At 38.5% G+C, this 12,318-nt stretch overlaps 3 protein-coding genes across 5 annotated transcripts in view; 2 read left to right on the top strand and 1 right to left on the bottom strand.

Moving 5' to 3' along the window:
• LOC125247003 overlaps positions 1-12,318 on the top strand; it is a 537,225-nt gene that overhangs the window by 99,344 nt on the left and 425,563 nt on the right. The window lies entirely within an intron of this gene.
• Positions 1-12,318, bottom strand: part of LOC125247564 (CXADR-like membrane protein) — an 824,350-nt gene that overhangs the window by 503,346 nt on the left and 308,686 nt on the right. The window lies entirely within an intron of this gene.
• Positions 2,174-6,483, top strand: LOC125247172 (macrophage mannose receptor 1-like). Its single transcript, XM_048158385.1, has 4 exons — positions 2,174-2,651; positions 3,211-3,585; positions 4,549-4,896; positions 5,688-6,483. The coding sequence occupies exons 1-4, from the start codon at positions 2,540-2,542 to the stop codon at positions 6,053-6,055; spliced, it is 1,203 nt and encodes a 400-aa protein (XP_048014342.1). The 5' UTR covers positions 2,174-2,539; the 3' UTR covers positions 6,056-6,483.

Raw genomic sequence — 12,318 nt, 5'->3', positions numbered from 1 at the left:
TTTCCTCCCGTACTGCAAAACACTCGCTCTGTCTGGATGCCCTTAAATCCACAGACGTGTTCCTGTCACATAGCGCACATGCACACTTCAATAAGCTGACAGAAAGCAGGTTAATGCGTTTGTATGCTGGGTAAAATCGGCGTGAGGGGCAAAAATCTAGCTGTGACGATCGGTTTATGCTTAAGATGAAAACAGGTTAATGTTTTTACATGACCACGTGCATTTTCAGCTTAATACGCATGATTTGGTTAAGAGCGTGCATGTAAACGCACTCGTGCACAGTCTCCCTAAAGCCTGCAATGCGGCGGTAATAATATTCAGTAATATTTATTACACCAGGGCTGTGTTTCCCAAAAACATTGTAAGTCTAAGTTGATCGTAATACAATTGCCACCAATGATCTCTACGATCAACTTAGACTTATGATGCTTTTAGGAATTGCAGCCCAGATTGATTTGATGTCAGCGCCACCTATTGGTCAAAAGTAATAAGCACTTATGTCACATTACAAACGACTGTTTTCAACTATTTTTCTTTAAACTGTCTCCAAATGTCTTTACTCCTTGTTGCAGTTGGTCTGATGCCTTGATTTTCAGCTCTTCATTCCGCCTCTGAGCTGCTTGGACCCTTAATCTCTGCTTGCAGCTATATTTATTATTATTTTAGTTTTAATGAAGTCGAGACATACGTGCTCTTCGTTGAATTCGAGCATGTCTCACTGGATCTCACAGAAGTGTTCAGAGGTCACGTGACTGAGACAGATTAGAGTAAATGTGTCCGCTCTAGTAACGCCGCTTGCTGTTTGAACTTTGAGCCGAGCGGTAAACGGTCCTTGTGGCACGCCTTTCAAATGAGTAGCGCTGTTTCATTCCACTTTTGGTGCACAAACATTATATTGTTTTATCGAGGAAAATTATATTGTGATAATGACCATTAACTTTTTATTGCCCAGCCATAGTTGTGAGTGTCGGTTATGTCTCTGATTCATCTGGATTCAAGGACTGATAACAGCCATCATCTACACTGATGCAGATCAATCTCATCCCAATCACGTGACTGAGCCTGGTTTCTCCCAAGGTTTTTTCCTCCATTTTTGTCACCGGATGAGTTCCTTGCTGCTGTCACCTCTGGCTTGCTTAGTTGGGGACACTTGATATTCAACAATGTTTTTGATCTGCCTGTATTGACACCATTGCATGTGAACTGAACCAGGTAAAGAAGCCCATGTCACACTGTTCTACAAATATCTTTACATAGTTTTATTCATTGTTACTCCAGAATTGATAAGTACAATGTTTGTATTTTAACACGAAACTTTCAGAGTGTGGTTGTAGCTGCTAGGAGGCTGCTCAGGTATAAGCGGCAGTATAATTAGTCTGGTTAAGAGTTGTTCCACCACTGAAATCATTTTAGAGACATTATTTTAAGGTCGAAAAACTACAAACCGATTCCAAAAAAGTTGGGACACTGTACAAATTTTGAATAAAAAAGGAATGCAATGATGTGGAAGTTTCAAATTCCAATATTTTATTCAGAATACAACATAGATGACATATCAAATGTTTAAACTGAGAAAATGTATCATTTTAAGGGAAAAATCAGTTGATTTTAAAATTCACGGCATCAACACATCTCAAAAAAGGTGGGACAAGGCCATGTTTACCACTGTGTGGCATCCCCTCTTCTTTTTATAACAGTCTGCAAACGTCTGGGGACTGAGGAGACAAGTTGCTCAAGTTTAGGAATAGGAATGTTGTCCCATTCTTGTCTAATACAGGCTTCTAGTTGCTCAACTGTCTTAGGTCTTCTTTGTCGCATCTTCCTCTTTATGATGTGCCAAATGTTTTCTATGGGTGAAAGATCTGGACTGCAGGCTGGCCATTTCAGTACCCGGATCCTTCTTCTACGCAGCCATGATGTTGTAATTGATGCAGTATGTGGTCTGGCATTGTCATGTTGGAAAATGCAAGGTCTTTCCTGAAAGAGACGACGTCTGGATGGGAGCATATGTTGTTCTAGAACTTGGATATACCTTTCAGCATTGATGGTGCCTTTCCAGATGTGTAAGCTGCCCATGCCACACGCACTCATGCAACCCCATACCATCAGAGATGCAGGCTTCTGAACTGAGCGCTGATAACAACTTGGGTTGTCCTTGTCCTCTTTAGTCCGGATGACATGGCGTCCCAGTTTTCCAAAAAGAACTTCAAATTTTGATTCGTCTCATGTATTTACTGTAGATATAAAGATTTGACATTTATTGTGATAATTATCGATATCAAATGATGTGAACAGTTTTTTTGTGATCAATTTTTTAGGCCATATCACCCGGCCCTACTCACAATGGCATTGAATCATTTCATTACGTCTGATTGGAATCTAGTGCTGGTTTGTTTGATCATTTTGTTTAATATCCCATCAGGTCCAGATGGTTTAATCTAGTCTTGACGTCTGTCATAATGAATAAAACAGTGAATAAAATAAGAGCTAGAGGAGGCAGTGAATAAAGCCAGTCTCATGTGTGATTGGATGCTGTTTGATGGGTGGAGCGATAGAGGGAGAAAGAGAAAGAGATGTGACAGAGATCCAGACTGACACAAACTCCTCAGAAATGGACTTGGACGCTGTGTTCATCACGCTTCTGCTCTCAGGTACAGTGTGTTTCTTTATCAGTACACTTAGAAAGTTTGAGGTCAGTGAGATTTGTGAAAGAATCTCTTCTGCCCACCAAGGCTGCATTTATTCAGTCAGAAATACAGTAAATGTGAAATATTATTCCAGTTGTTTTCTTTGTGAATATATAGTGTAAGTGTATATATAAATATAAGTGTAATTTATTCCTGTGATCAAAGTTGAATTTTAAGCATCATTACTCCAGTCTTCAGTGTCACATGATCCTTCAGAAATCATTCTGATATGATGATTTGCTGCTCAAGAAACATTTATGATTATTATCAGTGTTGAAAACAGTTCATATTTTTGTGGAAACCTTCATACATTTTATTTTTTAGGATTCTTTGATGAATAGAAAGTTCAAAAGAACAACATTTATTTGAAAGAGAACCTTCTGTAATATTGTGAATATTGTGAATTTAATGGGTCCTTGTATCAGTTTCATGTGACCTCAAGCTTCTGAACGGTAGTGAGTGTTGATGTCAAAGATAAAAGTGGTCTGGAACAGACACTGAAATGAGGGTTTACTCTTCACAGCCGTCTTCAGCTCGTCGGCTCGCCGTCAGTATGTGTTCGTGCAGAGGTCCGTGAACTGCACCAAAGCTCAGCTATACTGCCGTCAGAACTACATCGATCTGGCGACCGTCAGCAACAGCGCAGACGTGACCGAGCTGCTGAGGGTCACGAGTGGAAGTAGTGATTGGGGCTTCTGGATCGGGCTGATGAAGAGCCCCAGCAGTGAATGGAGGTGGTCTCTGGGCGATCCCGCCTTCTACACCAAACGTGATTCACTGTATCGCAACTGGGCGCCGAATCAGACCATCAGCAGCCTGAACTGTGCTTACATGAACCAGGACGGACTGTGGCGTATCGATGACTGCACGACACAACGGGTTTTCATCTGCTACAACGGTGAGAGATTCCCATTCAACAGAAATTATTCTGACAGTATTGGAAAGCCATACTGGTAAAACATTATTTTTTTGACAGTGAGTTGGCTATTTTTATCAGAACTGCTGTTATGTCAAAATATTATTTCTGAATGTTCTCTGATGTCCAGTTTTTTAAATGTTTAAAAACCTTTTCTTGGTTATACAAACGTTAAGGAAACATTCATTCTTCAAACATTATGGGAACGTTACTTTTAAATGTTCTCTGAACGTTCTGAAACAAGTAGTAAAATTGAAAAAATGTTAGATGAACTGAAACGTTCCATGAATGATGTATAAATAATGTTTTTGTGCTAATATTTTGAGAACATTACAAAAGACCAGTTAACTTTGCTCTATTAACGTTACTGGAGGAAAGTTTGATGTTTTGATTTTTACCTATTTTCTTGCAATTCTGTATTCACCACAGAATAAAAAAGGTAGTTGCGTTTTTTTCTTTTCTTTCTTTTTACTCAGATTTGTGAGATATAAACTGAAAATTGTAAGATAAAATGTCACAATTAACAATTTTTACACTGTGGTGGAAACAAGCTTCCATAGTTTCTCTATTAACTACGATGCGGTCTTTATGTTTTCTTGTTTTTTTCTTTCGATTAGCACAGGTTGAGGCCTCTTTCTTTTCTCTTTCATTGAAGGCCTAGCAATCTTTTTGTCAACCTGAGCTGATGTACCTCAGTTTTTTGAGTCAAATTAGCTTGAATTAACTTTTTTCACACAAACACTGAGGTGCATAAACTCAGATGAGGCCTACGATCAGTCAGTTAGAAAAGAAGTTGACAAAAAGATTGAAGCCAATATTTGGTGATAATATAGCAAAAGAAAAGATTTATGAGCAATTTAAAAGGAGGGTCAATGTTGACCCAGAACACCACATTGGGGATTTTTTCATTACACCACAATGTGTTGATTTTCTCTTCACATGCAGACTCTAGTAAAGGGTTCATCCCTGTGCTGCAGACGATGAGCTGGAGATCCGCTCAGAGCTTCTGCAGAGCGATTCACGCAGATCTGACCAGTGTGAGGAACCAGAACGAGAATCAGCTGATTCAGCAGGTCATGAACACCAACGGAGTGAATTCAGCCTGGATCGGTCTGTTCAGAGACCCATGGGAATGGTCCGATAAGAGTCCCTCATCGTTTAGAAACTGGGTGCCCAGTGAACCCAACGGACTCCTTGAAGACGCCACAGTGATGATGAACAGTGGGCAGAGAAGGGGACAGTGGGAGGACTGGCCTTGTAATTCATCTTTTCCATTCGTCTGTGAGTATGACGGTGAGTCCATGCTTCAGTCTTAGATGTGAAAATTGAGAGTGTGACAAACTTTTGTCTCTCTGGTCTGGAAATGTGGAAGGCAGGGTTATGTTTGTAAAGAAGTGTGTTGATAATAGGACAAATTCTGTTGCACAGAATTTGTCCTTTTATCAACACACTTCTTTATAAACATAAGCAATTCAGCAATCACTCAAACAAAAAACTGTTTCGAACCAACAGTCTTTCTTCTGGGCACAGAAGAACACTCCCCAGGCAGCCTTCTCCCCTCTCTCAAAGCCCTGTTTTTATCCTGACTCACTGCAAAATGAGAGCACCTGTTAGATTTAATTAACGAGAGGCGTTTCCCTTAACCATCAACTCCCGCACTCATTCTCCATCTGCAGCGGCCTTTAAACCACGTCCCGCTTTCCTCAGAGAGAACGTTATTTTTAGGGCTCAGTTAAAAATATCAACTTTGATGAAGTGAAATAGATTCTTAAATCCCAAGAATCGATCTTTAAGATGCTGTTTACAGTTGATGCTCGAACAAACTTTCACTAAACAATATTTGTAGCTCCTGCCATCCAATAATCACAATAACCTTTGTGAGTTTTGATATGAAACAAAGTCTCAGCTTTCAGTTTTTCCTCTTTACTACTAGTTACAGCAGCAAATAAACATGAATGAACATCAGAAGGAATGTTGAAAGATATAGTACATCCAAATGAATTGATATCAAATTAAGAAAAGAATTTAATTGCAAGCTTGTGAATTGATTCAGATGGTGTAATCTGTGTCAATGCCTCTTCCAGATCAGTTCACCCTCATCAAGCAGAACTTGAGCTGGGCTGAAGCCATGAGATACTGCAGACAGCATCATGTGGATCTGGTGTCGGTTCTCAGCGAGCAGATCGAGCAGCGCGTGATGAACGTGGCCAGAAACGCCTTGACGCCGGCCGTGTGGCTGGGTTTGCATCACTTCTGCGCCATGAACATGTGGCTGTGGCTTCTCGGCGATGTGGTGTGTTATCAGAACTGGGCGACGGGCGATGGCAATGGTCCAAAAGACTGCAGCCGCGAGCGGAGAGTCGGAGCCATGCAGACGGCGGGAGATCAGAGCTGGATCAGCCTTCCTCCAACACGCGAGCTCAACTTCATCTGCTACAACTATGAGGACTGAGTGCCTACTTTAACCTGTAAAGCCTTCTGAAATAAACCTAATGTTTTGAAACAGGACAGTTTATTGAACATTTTAGACAAAATCTTTAAAAAAATATCACTAGCAACATCAAAGTTATTCTTATGTTTACTTGATAAAAACAGTAAAGATTTCACAGCAAAAAGATGTGTGAACCATGAGCTCAAGGTGGATGTTTTTATTCACTAAAATTACAATATAGAAATATCAGGGTCTGTGTGTGGGGATCATCAATGTTTTGTTCTTTATTTACATGTCTTTGTAGTTCAGTGTGACAGAAACTTTTCATTCTCTCAGGTTTTCAATGTTTTATTGGTGATATTTAGTGTGTAATCTGTGTGCTGAGACTCTTTAAACAGCTTTGTGAGATGTTTGTGATGTGTACATCTATAATAAAAGGATACACTCTGTGTTTGTTGTGTTGATCTGATCCTAAAGCGTCACAGCGACGATACGTCACTGATTTTTCCCTGAGCGTCTGCGACTCGGTGAAGTATGTAAATGAGGGGCGGAGCCAGTAGAGGTGATTGATCCATCACAGACCCGTCCCGCACTTCATTATACTGTTATAATCAATCATCGTGTGCATTCATTTTGGCACGACCTGTCAGCAACACTTTTTTTTTAAAGATCTTGATCATTTCAATTCAAAAGAAGTTAAAGTTATTGACTATTGAACGCTAGTTCTGTGCTGTTGTCAGTTCACCCACAAATTATCCGTTTACTTGTCCTTATGCTGTTCCAAACCCTTGACTTTCACATAAATGTGTCATGTGTCACATGGTCTCAAAGCCATTGGGTCTGTTTGACCCGCATTCCATATTCAATCCAGCTGAACGTTTTGCTTACATTCCCATTTAGTTACTGCGTTGTGTGTAGGTGTAGACAAACACTTGACAGCAGCCATCAGGAGTTAGACAGTATTTTATGTTATTATGTGTGGAGGTTTTTGGTCTAATAAACCTGTTTTTTCAGAATTAAGTAGTAGGAAATTACTAGTCATGCATTCTATTAATTTTGTGAACTGGTTTGTTTCGTCAGGGTGCGAAGACAGGGTGATTGTTGTGTTCTCTTTTAATAGGGATGAAAAATAAGCAGATCTATTAGTTTTTAAGGCCTTTCAGTATGCAATAACACTTTCTTTCCACAAAATGCAAATAACCTCTAGTTTTGTTTTCTTCCAGCTGTGCTCCATTTTTCTGGCAGCTCTGTATCACAGCATTGGACTATTTTCCTTATCTTCTTTAAGCGCAAAGGAGCAACTGAATCTAATGTGCTGGAAAAGACAGAGGCAATAGTTTCTGTTGCAACATCGAGGTCTTCTAAGCTGTCTGGTATGCTAAGGCGATGAAACTGATCAGGAAGATTATTTATAAAGCGATCTTTAGTGGTAGAAGTGATGGTTCTACCATATTTATGGCAGGGAGGCAGTTTAGCCTCTTTGACCAAATGTAGTATACACAAGACTAGATAATGATCTGAGATGTCGTCACTCTGCTGCAGAATTTCAACGGCATCAATATCGATTCCATGTGACAATATTAGATCTAAAGTATGATTACGACAATGAGTGGGTCCCGATACGTGTTGTCTAACACCAATAGAGTTTAGAATGTCTGTAAATGCCAATCCCAATGAGTCTTTTTTATTATCTACATGGATATTAAAATCACCAACAACAAGGACTTTATCTGCAGCTAGTACTAACTCCGATAATTCTTTGATAAAGTCTGTATGGTGTCCTGGTGGCATAAGTTTTTTGTATTTACTAATTCAGGAAACAGACAGTCTCAATGTGATGAGTTTGTCATATTTCAGCTCTAAGACAATGTGCCATATTACTAGAGAGAAGAGCAGCACCATCCCGGGACGGATGAATACCATCTCTTTTAAACAGGTCAGGTCTGCCCCAAAAACTTTTCCAATTGTCTATGAAACCTATATTATTCTGCAGACACCACTTAGACAGCCAGCCATTGAGTGATGATAATCTGCTAACTATCTCATCACTCCGACGAACAGGAAGAGGGCCAGAGCAAATTACAGTGTCTGACATCATACGTGTGAGTTCACACACTTTATTAATGTTAATTTTAACTTTAGTAAAAATTCATTAATGTTAGCTTTAACTTTAGTAAGTACTTGCAGTATATTTACAGCATTTAACTCCCTGAGGTCTGAAAACGCGTCGGCGCGTTTTGCAGGATTTTTTCACATTGCAGCAAAACAGACTTAAAATACTCCGTCATTTTTTGTCATAGAGACATAAGTAAATATATCAATTGAAACTGTAGAATATCTTCTTTTATTTGTGTACACTCAGAGTAAAAACAAAATGTTGTGCTTTTTGTAAAATAAAGAAAACTAACATGATGCGTGATCTCTCGTCTCCCTCTGAACGAAGTCCAATCTGATAGTTCTCAGAAAATGAACTGTAACTTAGTGAATACTAATCACAAAAAAATCAGACTTATGTCTAAAAAAACGTTGAAATGTCAGGTTTTAAATCGTGTAAGTCAAACCGAAAACAAAGATTCTGTGTTTATGTAATCTGTATGAAAAGAGAGCCATGTCAGAAGTCTGTGATTCAGCTCATTATCCGCTAATGCGGCCACGCCCACGGAGCCAGCGCTATTCAGACGCAAATTCAGAGGCAATACATGCATTCATCGTCTCAATCGTGTATTTATTGTCTTGAAAAGTGTTTATCTGGATGAAAAAGCATGGTTAGCGACCTCTGGAAGACATGCAGTTATTTCCTGTTTACTTTTCTTCTATAGATGAATTTTAGATGAGTTTTTGTTTCTTTAGCGCCCTTCGGCTGCGAGTATGAATTGAAAACACCATTCATGGAATAGCCTCTTCTTCTTTAGAATAATTTGTGGACTAAAAATGCACAGAGAGCGCCCTCTGACTGCAAGTATGAATTGAAAACACCAGCGCTCATAGTGATGACAATGAATATTAAATAAATATAACTCCTCTGTATAGAAAATTGACATAAGCATATGAGAATCCAATATTTCTCCAAATGTGCATGCTTTTAAACTAAAAGCCTATATTCAGACTCTTTGCATCACAGAAATACATTATATTTTAAAGTATAATATAAAACCGTTATTTTATATTGTAATAATATTTTTCTGTATGTTTCATATACCATGATGAGCTTGAGACATCACAGAAGGTTTTTTTCACAGCCTACCTGACTGAAAGGCCTCATTATTATGCAGCTCATTAGAGGCCTTTTATGCAATTCTTTTGTCTTCTCAGGTGACAAAAAGTGTCTTACAAAACCTAAATCAATATATTGTTTTATATGAACAAGTAGGAAGGATAATTTTTACATAATTTTGAAGCAAAAACTCTACTCTACAACCACCAATACCCTAAAGTATTGTAAACACAGATTTAATATACTTTTTTTGGCCTTATTTCAGTAACTTAAGTTTTTTGTTTTTTCAATAACCATGCATAAACATTATTCCTTCAAAAACACAAACATGTACATACATGTTCCTCACATATTATGGTAGCCTAGTTTGTGCTGAATACAGTGTAATGACACTTGTGTCATTAATATGTTTATGAACAACTGAAAAAAGCACAAATGTCAGGGCATGCCAAAACTTCTCCAGGCCCCAAATCAGCCTCAGACTCCAGAGGGTTAACAGTAAATCTGTTTGTTCCTGTTTTTGTGTTGCAGACAGAGAGTTCTCAACAGGTGATGCAGTACACTAGTCAGTGTTCTCCACACTCCGATTATAATCCTAGGTTTGCTAGGTTTAGGATTGGTGATGGGCCATTGAATTACTAGAAAAATAATGCACATCCGAGGTTGTAATGCAGCCACAACTTGAAGCGTAATTCAGCGGCCCATCGTCAGTTATTCCTCGGTCACCACACCTCAAGACATTGTTCGGATGTTGTATTTGAAGACATTTATCAGGTTTTATCAGTATTCATCCCATAGATAATAAAACATGAAAACAGTTTGTCATTTTTATCCAGTATTTTATATTTATTTTATTATTTATATTTACTTGATCAATTTCTTTGTTGGTTTTGGTTCTTTTGCTGTTCTAGGCTCTAAGGACCTTTTGAGATTTCTGAAATCATTTGGCATTATGATGTGGAACTGTAATGCATCAAGATGCCTGGAACAGCTGTAGTATAAAGACGTAATTGTAACAAGACGGGACTGAGGCAGAGATCCATGTGCAAGCTTTAATTTACAGTGAGCATGGTCGTACAGGCTGGGTCGAACAGGGGCAAACAGGAACAGCAAGGAACAGGCAGAGTCGTAGTCAGGAAACAGGCAATGGTCAGGACAGGCAGATATCACTCACAGGACGTTAGACAAGGCAGGGGTCAGGACAGGCAGCGACGGGTCAATAATAGGTAACAGGCAGTAACGGCAACAGACAGGTAGACAGGATAAATAAAGCTCAGAAATGCAACGGGAATGTTAACAAGACTTCGCGGTGAGGTGGTGTGTGTGAAAGTCCTTTATAGTCCTGGTAATGAGCTGCAGCTGGGTGTGGTGATCAGTGTAGTGTGCTAGGCAGTATGTGGCAACAGGTGATTGGTGTGGAGTGTACATGTGACTGGCAGAGAGGATTGTGGGAAGTGTAGTCCGGGAACTGACAGGAACAGACAGTGATCGTGACAGTAATATTGCGAAAGTGGTTTATAGGAGCCCTTAAATTGATTTGCAGGTATTTCTGATTTAGTCAGATCAGAGTCATGTATTCTTGCAAACTTTGTGCACACACGTGGAGTACAATCTTTGCATTTGTGAGGCACATGCAGCATACAGAATACACCCATAGCTTACAGACACTCAATCACTTAATTATTCACCATTGTTCAGCCAAAAATCATCCTTCTGTCATCATTTATTTGCCCTCAGGTAATACGTTCTCATGTATTTGTCAAAGACTGTCAGTAAGAGAGCAGACACCGGCAGATCTACCGCACTTTAGTCAGTTTAGCCGTGTGTAAAAGGAAGTGATTGTGTGTTTTCCAGTTAGCCAGAGAGGAGTGTACTGTTCAAGAATATATAATAGAGCTCATGATTATGTATTTTAAATGTCTTTATCATCCGTGATTATGCCATCCTATGGTCAGATATAGGTACACTGTAAATTCAAATAGTATTCCTTACTATAAAAACACTAGTATGTTTACTTGATTTTAACCAAAATGTTGACTTTACTACAAATTTGTAATTGTTGCTGACATTTTAGATCAGATAGTTCCCATAACTAATGTAATTTGAGTAAAATTACAAAAAAAATTCAAGGCATCCCTCCACACAGTGCAGAATCACACGGACTGAGGATTCAACGTTATGTTTGCAGAGTGGATCTACTTCGGTGAAATGAAAGTAAAAGCTATTCTTGCTGTCTATTAATGTCTTGTTTATTCAGAAAACCCAAGTTAAGATCAATTAGTTTGATGTTGATTTTCCTAAAAAGTTTTTTTTTTTTTTTTTTTTTTACTTACCATGATGGTGATTCATGTTCCCTTTGGTTGGGCACTTGGAACTTTGTTAAAGATTTTATAATTCTCTCCATTTTGATGCAGCCATGCATCAAGAAATCATTGTTTGTGGTTTCAAAGGAAGAGAAGTAATAAAAAAGATCATTTTTAAGAGATGATCTGGGCAGCGTTTCCCAAAAGCATTGTAAGCTTAAGTTGATCGTAGCTCCATTGAAACTAAAGGAGCTATGATCAACTTAGGCTTACGATGCTTTTGGGAAACCCAGTCCTGATTTCTAACTGGATGTTGCTAAGTTAAATGTTTAATTTTCACATTCAGTAGTAATGTTTTAAAATGTTTGTGCTAACACTGTTATCAACATCTTGTTAAATTTTTAATTGAGTATCTTTAACAGTAGCTTACAGCTGACCACAGATCTCAATATTCAGCATGCAAACCACAACAATGGTGACAATAACATTTTATTTAAAGTGAATTAAGTACTCTCTACAGTTCTTCTTTTAGTTAGTAGTACTCTCGTGTAAGTGAACTATACTAACAAAGCTTTTGTCAGTACAACATACTATTCTTCTTTCACTTTACTTGAAGAAAATGTGGAAACCGATTGCAAAGTTTTTTTAAGTCTACGTAGCATAAAATGGCAGATTAAAGCCATGTTGAGAATAATAGTATTTAAGATGTTTGCAGAACACAATATAACACTGTTAGTTAAATGGAATTTCTCGTATAATCTTACTAT

Source organism: Megalobrama amblycephala, linkage group LG1 (assembly GCF_018812025.1).
Source record: "Megalobrama amblycephala isolate DHTTF-2021 linkage group LG1, ASM1881202v1, whole genome shotgun sequence".
Classification (NCBI taxonomy): Eukaryota; Metazoa; Chordata; class Actinopteri; order Cypriniformes; family Xenocyprididae; genus Megalobrama; species Megalobrama amblycephala.
The sequence above is the reverse complement of the archived record's forward strand: the minus strand, read 5'-3'. Positions and strand labels throughout refer to the sequence as shown.